At 33.3% G+C, this 10421-nt stretch overlaps 1 protein-coding gene across 1 annotated transcript; it reads left to right on the top strand.

Annotated features, from left to right (window-relative positions):
- Positions 1–7419: 7419 nt before the first annotated feature.
- On the top strand, positions 7420–8927 carry LOC111373667. Its single transcript, XM_022996232.1, has 3 exons — positions 7420–7872; positions 7935–8259; positions 8506–8927. The coding sequence occupies exons 1-3, from the start codon at positions 7420–7422 to the stop codon at positions 8925–8927; spliced, it is 1200 nt and encodes a 399-aa protein (XP_022852000.1).
- Positions 8928–10421: the final 1494 nt, after the last annotated feature.

Genomic DNA, 10421 nt, shown 5'->3' with positions numbered 1-10421 from the left:
ATTTTCGAAAAGTATTTATGCACCCAAAACGAACACCGTGTGCAAAAGTTATGCTCAATTCTTCGAACGCCGTCAATCCAAATATGCAAGTGCTTGTTCTTCAAAAAATGACCGAAATCCCTCCTATGTCATGACCAAGCCATGATTTCAATCCAAAACGATCGCTACATTTTCGAAAAGTACTTATTGGCCCAAAACGGTCACCGTGTGCAAAATTCTTCGAACACTGACAATCCAAATATGCAAGTGCTCGTTCCTCAAAAAACAGCCGAAATCCCTTATACGTCACGACGAAGCCATGAGTTCAATCCAAAACGATCGCTGCATTATCAAAAAGTACTTTATGGGCCCAAAATGGACACCATGTGCAAAAGTTACACTCAATTCTTTGAACGTCGACAATCCAAATATACAAGTGCACGTTCTTCAAAAAATGGCCAAAATCCCTCATACGTCATGACGAAGTCGTGAGTTCAATCGAAAATGGTCGGTACATTCCAAAAAGTACTTTATGGGCCCAAAACGGACACCGTGTGTAAAAGTTACGTTCACTTCTTCGAACGCTGACAATCCAAATATGCAGGTGCTTGTTTTTTCCCAAACAGTAGAAATCCCTCATATGTCATGGCGAAGCTGTGAGTTCAATCCAAAACTGTCGCTACATTTCCAAAAAGTACTTTATGTACTCAAAACGAACACCGCATTCAAAAGTTACACTCAATTCTTCGAACGCCGACAATCCAAATATGCAAGTGCTCGTTCTTTGAAAAGCGGTCGAAATCCCTCATACATCATGACAAAGCCATGAGTTCAATCCAAAATGGTCGCTACATTTTCGAAAAGTACTTATGGGCCCAAAACGGTCACCGTGTGCGAAATTCTTCGAACGCCGACAACCCAAATATGCAAGTGTTCGTTCTTCGAAAAATGGCCAAAATCCCTCATACATCACGATAAAGCCGTGAGTTCAAGCCCAAATGGTCACTACATTTTCGAAAAGTACTTTATTGGCCCAAAAGTTACGCTCAATTCTTTGAACGCCGACAATCCAAATATGCAAGTGCTCATTTTTCCACAAACAGCCGAAATCCATCATGCGTCACGGTGAAGCCGTGAGTTTAATCCAAAATGGTCGCGATATTTCCGAAAAGTAATTTATGGGCACGGACACCGTGTGCAAAAGTTACGTTCAATTCTTCGAACACGGACAATCCAAATATGCAAGTGCTCATTCTTCGAAAAACGGCTAAAATCCCTCATACGTCACGACGAAGCTGTGAGTTCAATCCAAAACGGTCGCCACATTTTCGAAAAGTACATAAAATTTTATCTGAGTTTTGTTCATTGGTGTGCTTCCAATCAAATTTGACTAAAATTTCGTCTGAATTTTGTTCATTGTCACACTTCAAATCAAATACGACCACAATTTCATCTGAGTTTTGTTAGATGACGCGTTTTCAATCAAATTTGAGTAAAATTTCATCTGGATTTTGATCATTGGTGCTCTTCCAATAAAATTTGACTAAAATTTTACTTGGTTTTGCCTCATTGGCGCATTTGCAGTCAAATTTGACTAAAAATTCACCTGAATTTTTTCTTTGGCAAGTTTCCAATCAAATTTGACTAAACTTCACTTGAGTTTGATTCATTAGCGCGTTTTCAATCATATTTGACTAAAATTTCACGTGGATTTTGTTTATTAGCGTGTTCCCAATCAAACTTGACTAAAATTCAATTGAGTTTGGTTCATTGGCGCGCATTTCCAAGCAAATTTGACTAAAATTTCTATCGAATTTCGTTTATTATCACACTTCAAATCAAATATGACTACAATTTCATCTGAGTTTTGTTAAATGGCACGTTTTCAATCAAATTGGAGTAAAAATTCTTCTGGATTTTGATCATTGGTACGCTTCCAATCAAATTTAACTAAAATTTCCCATTTGTTTAGTTCAATGTCGCATTTTGAAGCAATTTTGACTAAATCCTGGGTTTCGTTTATCGACGTGTTTCCAATCACGTTTGACTAAAATTTGACTTGAGTTTGGTTCATTGGCGCGTTTTCAATCAAATTTGAATAAAATTTCGTCTGAATTTTGTTCATTATCGCACTCCAAATCAAATATGACTACAATTTCATATGAGTCTTGTTAAATGTCGCGCTTTCAATCAAATTTGTGTAAAATTGCATTTGGATTTTGATCATTGGTGCTCTTCCGCTCAACTTTGACTAGAATCACTTGGGTTTAGTTCATTGGCGCATTTTCAATCAAATTTGGCTAAAATTTTCCCCTGAATTTGTTGTTTGGCGTGTTTTCAATCAAATTTGACTAAAATTCACTTGAGTATGGTTCATTGACGCATTTCCAATCAAATTTGACTAAAATTTTGCCTGAATTTTATTCATTGGCGCGCTTCAAATCAAATATGACTATAATTTCATCTGAGTTTTGTTAAATGGCACATTTTCAATCAAATTTAAGTAAAATTTCACTTGAGTTTTGTTCATTGGCATGTTTCCAATCAAATTTGACTAAAATTTCACTTTAATATGGTTAATTGACGTATTTCTAATCAAATTTTAAAAATATTTCTTCTGAATTTTGTTCATCGACGCGCTTCTAATCAAATATGACTGCAATTTCATATGAATTTTGTTAAATGGCGTATTTTCAATCAAATTTGAGTAAAACTTCACCCGAGTTTTGTTCATTGGCATGTTTCCCATCAAATTTGACTAAAATTTCACTTCAATTTGGTTCATTGGCGCGTTTTAAATCAAATTTAACTAAAATTTCGTCTCGACTTTGTTAATTGTCGTGCTTCAAATCAAATATGACTACAATTTCATCTGAGTTTTGTTAAATTGCACGTTTCCAATCAAAATTTGAGTAAAATTTCATCTGGATTTTGATCATTGGTTCTCTTCCAATCAAATTCGACTAAAATTTCACTTACATTTAGATTGTTGTCATGTTTGCAGTAAAATTTGACAAAATTTTCACTTAAATTTTGTTGTTTGGCACGTTTCCAATCAAATTTGACTAAAATTTCGTCTGGATTTTGTTCATTGGTGCGCTTCCAATCAAATTTTACTAAAATTTCACTTGAGTTTGATTCATTGGCACGTTTTCAATCAAAATTGACTAAAATCTGACTTGGATTTTGTTCATTGGCGTGTTTCCAATCAAATATGACCAAAATTTCAATTGAGTTTGGTTCATTGGCGCATTTCCAATCAAATTTGACTAAAATTTCATCTAAATTTTGTTCATTGCCGCACTTCAAATCAAATATGACTGCAATTTCATCTGAGTTTTGTTAAATGACACGTTTTCAATCAAATTTGAGTAAAATCTCACCTGAGTTATGTTCATTGGCGTATTTTCAATCAGATTTGACTAAAATTTCGTCTGAATTTTGTTCATTGGTGCGCTTCCAATCAAATTTGGCTCAAATTTCCCTTGACTTTGATTCATTAGCGTGTTTACAATCAATTTTAACTGCAATTTCACCCGAGTTTCGTTTATTGGCATGTTACCAATCAACTTTGACGAAAATTTCACTTTAGTTTGTTTCATTGCCGTGTTCCCAATAACATTTGACTAAAATTTCACTCAAGTTTGGTTCATTGGCACGTTTTCAATCAAATTTGACTACAATTTCACCTGGATTTTGTTCATTGGCGTGTTTCCAATAAAATTTGACTAAAGTTTCACCTGGGTTTTGTTCGTTCGCGTGTTTCCAATCAAATTTGACTAAAATTTCACTTGAGTTTGATTCATTGGCGCATTTCCAATCAAATTTGACTAAAATTTCATCTGAATTTTGTTTATTCGTGCTCTTCCAATCAAATTTGACTAAAATTTCACTTGAGTTTGATTCATTGGCGCATTTCCAATCAAATTTGACTAAAATTTCATCTGAATTTTGTTTATTCGTGCTCTTCCAATCAAATTTGACTAAAATTTCACTTGAGTTTGATTCATTAGCACGTTTTCAATCAAATTTTACTACAATTTCACCTGGATTTTGTTCATTGGTGTGTTTCCAATCAAATTTGACTAAAATTTCACTTGAGTTTGGTTCATTGGCTCGTTTCCAATCAAATTTGACTAAAATTTCATCTGAATTTTGTTTATTCGAGCTCTTCCAATCAAATTTGACTAAAATTTCACTTGAGTTTGATTCATTAGCGCGTTTCCAATCAAATTTTACTACAATTTCACCTGGATTTTGTTCATTGGTGTGTTTCCAATCAAATTTGACTAAAATTTCACTTGAGTTTGGTTCATTGGCTCGTTTCCAATTAGATTTAACTAAAATTTCATCTGGATTTTGATTATTGTCACGCATCAAATCAAATATGACTACAATTTCATCTGAGTTTTGTTAAATGGCACGTTTTCAATGAAATTTGAGTTAAATTTCATTTGGATTTTCTTCATTGGAGTGTTTCCAATAAAATTTGACTAAAATTTTACTCGAGTTTGGTTCATTAGCGCGTTTCCAATCAAATTTAGCAAAAATTTCGTCTCAATTTTGGTCATTGGTGCGCTTTCAATCAAAATTGACTAAAATTTCACTTGAATTTGATTCATTGGCGCATTTCCAATCAAATTTGACTAAAATTTCATCTGAATTTTGTTCATTGGCCTGTTTCCAATCAAATTTGACTAAAATTTCACCTGGGTTTTGTTCATTACCGTCTTTCCAATCAAATTTGACTAAAATTTGAGTTTGGTTCATTGGCGAGTTTCCAATCAAATTTGACTTAAATTTCGTCTGGATTTTGTTATTTAGTGCGCTTCCAATCAAATTTGACTAAAATTTCACTTGAGTTTGATTCATTGGCTCGTTTCTAATCGAATTTGGCTAAAATTTCATCTTGATTTTGATCATTGTCACACTTCAAATCAAATATGACAACAATTTCATCTGAGTTTTGTTAAATGGCGCGTTTCAATGAAATTTGAGTAAAATTTCATCTAAATTTTGTTTATTGGTGCGTTTCCAATCAAATTTGACCTTAATTTCACTTGAGTTTGATTCATTGGCGCGTTTCCAATCAAATTTGACTAAAATTTCACCTGCATTTTGTTCACTGGCATGTTTCCAATCAAACCGACTAAAATTTCACCTAGGTTTTGTTCATTGGCGCATTTCCAATCAAATCTGACAAAAAATTTCATCTGGATTTTTTTCATTGGCACGTTTCTATTCAAATTTGAATAAAATTTCATCTGGATTTTGTTGATTGGGCGCTTCCAATCAAATTTAACTAAAATTTCACTTGGGTTTGATTGATTGGCGCATTTTGATTAGTGTCTAAAAGTGCTTCAAAGATATATCATTTACAAGGCATTTTACATTCACTTTGTTTAAAAACACTAATGTTAGTCTCTAATTTCAATTCTCTTGCCGTAATCTCAATTTCCATAAATACATGGTTAAAAATACAATTAATTGAAATACATATTTACATAAATGTCGACATGAGTATTATACATTTGAAAGAGTATCTATTTGATATATTTCACATGTATTTCCAATTTAGAACAAGTGGAGCAAGTGGAGGAAAATAATGTTGAAAAGTCAATAATAGTGACTGTCTCAAGCAAAAAGCAGCTGTCGGTAAAATGATCATAACTTGAGCTTCAGTTATTGAACCAAGGTTATTCAATTTGGGTTGGAAATATAAGGCATGTTTCTACAACTTTCATGTTTTGTAAGAAGTCAAATTCATATCACAAGGTAGCCAAAATTACCATGCAAAGTTCAGCTTGTTACCTGCTGGATACAGCTTTTCTACCTGTAGAGTAGTAATCATTGTTTTTGTCATATCTAGAGTTATATAGATCCAATGAACCTGATATTTGAACCAATGGAAAGCTAATTCAATTGGAAATAATTTATTTGTTGATCATAAGTCCAAATTCTCTGCATAATGTATCTAAAAACTGGCATCAAGTTGCATGTTCCAGCTATCTTGAAGCTGGACTGAAACAAGTTGCATTGCCTACTTGCATTTTGGATGTTCCTTTGCCTATAAAAGGGGACCTTGGCCACGATTTTGAGGGCATCAATTCCTCTCCATCATATTCTAGTTTTCTTCATTTTCTTTGTAACATTTCATTATGTATTTCTAAACCATTAGCTAGAGCTAGGGGTGAAACTTTGGTGAATTCATAGTATTGTCTTTGATCTTTCATTTTGTTCTTTAATGTTCATCTTCTTACTTGGTTGAAGTATATGTTCTACAAATGGTTAAAGACTTTGATTTATTGTTGACAATTTTGGCACGATAAATGCTTAGATAATCTCTACATTCCAACAACTTATTTTGTTTACTACTTGTGACAACCTGCACTTGGGTTTGCAACCTTAAAGTTGTAGCAAGTTTTTGGCGCCGTTGCCGGGGATTTGTGTCAAGGATTATTTTCTGCTACTTTCTGTGAGGTTTTCTTCTCTTTCATAATCTTCATAAATCAGGTACAATCGTTCCTTTTTCAATATTACTTTATTTATTTTACTTTAAAGGAAGGCCGAGCCTCCTTCGTTTTTTATTTTCTTTTTATTTTCTTTCTTTAAAGGGAAGGTCGAGCCTCCCGATCTGCCGTTTCTTTATTATATGGTTGGTTGTGCCACCTAACTTTCGTTCTTTACAACTATTTTATGGTTAGTCATGCCACTTAATTTTCGTTCTTTACATCTATTTTATGTTATTTTATGTCATATTGGTATCGTGAATTTAATTCTCATTGTTTAGTTAAAGATAATTGTGAAGCTTTCTTTAGTAATTTATTTGACTCACCTCAACATTCACTCACATCTTCCACCATGGATGATAATGAAAGCGTACATGATGAAAATGAAAACCAACAAGCACGAACCATGCGTGATTACTTGCAACCTCCTCGAAATTCTACTCCTTCATGTTTCATTTTCCCTCTTAATGCTAATAATTTTCGATTCAAGCCGGGTATGATTCCATTACTTCCTAATTTTCATGGCTTAGAATCCGAAAGTCCATATTTGCATCTTAAAGAATTTGAGGAAGTATGTGCCACATTTAACGATCAAACTTGTCCCAATGAAATTGTTAAGTTGAAATTGTTTCCTTTTTCTCTAAAAGATAAAGCAAAAACTTGGATTAACTCTTTAAAACCTAGGTCGATTGGCACGTGGCAAGAAATGCAAAGTGAGTTTTTGAAGAAATTCTTTCCAGCACAAAGAACTAATGCTTTGAAAAGACAAATCCAAAATTTCTCTCAAAAAACCAATGAAGCATACTTTCAATGTTTATAAAGATTTAAAGATTTGTTAAATACATGCCCACATCATGGTTCTGAAAATTGGCGTACTATAAGTTTCTTTTATGAGGGCCTAACTCCTGAAATAAAATAATTTGTAGAAACGATGTGCAATGGTGAATTTTTAGATAAAGATCCAGATGAAGCTTTAGAATTTCTAGATCATCTAGCTGAAAATTCTCAATCTTGGCAAACAGTAAAACTAATCGAAAACTCAATCAGATCTAGTCTTGCTAGTTCTAGTGGAGGAAAATATCAATTGAGTCAAGATGAGGATCTAAATGCTAGAATTGCTAGTTTGTCTAGAAAGGTTGAAGCTATGGAATTAAGGAAAGTAAAGGAAGTTAAACCCGTGCAAAATGATGAAATTTGTAGCATTTGTGAAACTTTTGGTCATCTTACGCATGATTGTCCTAACATTCCAGTTTTTAAAGAAGTTTTACATGATCAAGCCAATGCTATAAACACTTTCAAAAAGCCTTTTCCTTCTCCATTCTCAGAAACATATAATCAACAATGGAGAAATCATCCCAACTTTAGTTGGAGAGATGATAATCTTGTTCATATATCACAACCTCAAGGGGTTTCAAAATTCCCTTCTTTTCACCACCACAATCAAAGACTCTTGAGGAAACATTGCAATCTTTTATGCAAGGACAAGTAAATATTAGTAATCAAACTTCACAAGCCATCAATGAAAACAAGAACACACTTTCTTCATTGACCTCTTCTTTACATTCTCAAGAGAAAGGCAAGTTTCCTGCTCAACCTCAACCAAACCCTTTTGGGCAATTTAATGTAAATGCTTCAAGTTCCTCTGAAAGTCAACAAGAAAATGCCAACTCCATCACGACTCTTCGTAGTGGAAAAATTATTGACAAAACCATCCCTTCAAAAGAACTAAAATCGGGTGGGACTTCAAAGCAAGAAAATGACGTTTCCAAAAGTGAGAAAAAAATTATTTCTGAACCTATTGTTGAAAAATGTCCCATTCCAGCTCCATTTCCTCAACGATTGCAACCAATTTCAAAACTCAACCATAATTCTGAAATTTTTGAACTTTTCAAACAAGTCAAAATTAACATACCATTATTAGATGCAATCAATCAAGTTCCTTCATATGCAAAATTTTTAAAAGACTTGTGCACTGTCAAGAGGAAACTTAATGTTCAACAGAAATCATTTTTTACAGAGAATGTGAGCTCAGTCATTCTACAAAACACTCCACCTAAATTCAAAGATCCTAGTTGTCCAACAATTTCTTATGTGATTGGAAATAATAGGATAGAACGTGCTTTGCTTGATCTTGGTGCTAGTGTTAATCTATTACATTTTTCTGTGTATGAACAACTTGGTTTAGGAGAGCTTAAACCAACAACAACAACACTTCAACTTGCTGATCGTTCAGTAAAAGTTCCAAGAGGGATTGTAGAGGATGTTCTAGTTCAAATTGATAAATTCTATTATCCTATTGATTTTATAGTTTTGGACACACATCCTGATTTAAATTCAAATGCACAAATACCTGTCATTTTAGGTCATCCCTTTCTTGCAACTTCAAATGCGTTGATAAATTGTAGAAATGGTATCTTGAACTCTCTTTTGAAAATATGACCGTGGAAACAAATATTTTTAACATTTGCAAGCAACATGGAGATACAGATGATTTGCATGAAGTAGATCTTATTGAACAACTTGTTGATGATCAGTTTATCGCTACATCTTCATTTGATGCGCTAGAATTTGAATTCAACGATAATTCTAAAAATTCACACATGATTTCAAGTATTCAAGAGCCAAAGCTCGATTTGAAACCATTTTTTGAGAATTTCTCTAGATTGGAAGAGTCCGTTGCTTTACATGATTCTAAAGATTGATATCATTTTCTCATTATTTTATTTTGTTATGTTTGTTTTCAATTTTATAATGATGTGTGTTTGTTTTAGGTGTATTTCTTTTATTGTCTTTTTTTTTCACTAATGAAATTGAAGGTTCATTTAGGCCAAGTTTATGCAGACTTTCTAGGTAAAGCTCAAAACCCGTTCCTTTGTTCAAAATTTTGTTCCCTACAGTCCTTCATATATTTTGCACATTTAATCTTTACATTGAGGACAATGTTTCATTTAGGTTGGGGGAAAGGAATCAAAATGTTCAAAAAAAAAAAAGTTCTTACCGACCGATGATAATATTTTAAATTGTTTTTATATTATTGTGACTAGGGGGTGCTGTTTTGATTTAGTTTAAACTTGTTCATGTTAGATTGATCTACATTGAGCACAATAATCATGAAAATCACATATTATTTAGATTGGATCAATGGATAGAATATGTAGAATTAACTATGACCAACAAAAAAATCCTACTAAACCAATTCTAGGATAGTTTGGGGTGGTTGAGCTGTTGTAGGGAGACATTGAGATAGATGTGGATTCCATGTGTGTTAAATTTTGTGTGGATTGCTTAAGACCAATGAGATGATAATTAGGTGAAAATTTTAAGTTAAAGATCGATTTTCGAGGATAAGTGTTTAATGAGGGGCATTGCACTAATCATTGCATATAAGGGAAAAAGCTGTCATGTTGTGAAGCTACCCTAAAAGAGCCCAATGAGGACAATTATATACATAAAAAGAGAGAGGCTAGTGCATGAAACAGAATACGCACGGCAAACTTGAAAAAAGCAGGTGCATGAAACAGAAGATGCACTACATGCTTTGATTAAGTCCTAAACACTTATTTTAGAGAATTAGACCTTTGATAAGGGATTAGTAGCTTAGTTGATTCTTGGAGGTTGTATCAGTTAAAATTAAGGAGAATCCTCATTTATTGATATGTTGAGCTACAATTTGTGAAATCTAACCAAACTAGAGAGGGTGAGTAATATTATATAAATTTAACCATAAATCACACCTTGGGAAAATAGTTACAAAATAAAGTTTGGGGGAGTACATCCAACGAGAGAAGAGAGAAATAGTTAACCATTGAGAGTCGGGATGAGTCCAATTTGAAAAAGGTATGTGATTGAATTGATTATGCACACACACACGTTGGTCGAGCATTGGACAAGTTACACTATATTTTGGTAGAAAACCTTAGAAGAATCTTGATA

The sequence above is a fragment of the Olea europaea genome, unplaced genomic scaffold (genome assembly GCF_002742605.1).
Source record: "Olea europaea var. sylvestris unplaced genomic scaffold, O_europaea_v1 scaffold115, whole genome shotgun sequence".
In the NCBI taxonomy this organism is placed as follows: Eukaryota; Viridiplantae; Streptophyta; class Magnoliopsida; order Lamiales; family Oleaceae; genus Olea; species Olea europaea.
Note: the sequence above shows the minus strand (reverse complement) of the source record. Positions and strands in the feature narration are given on the sequence as shown.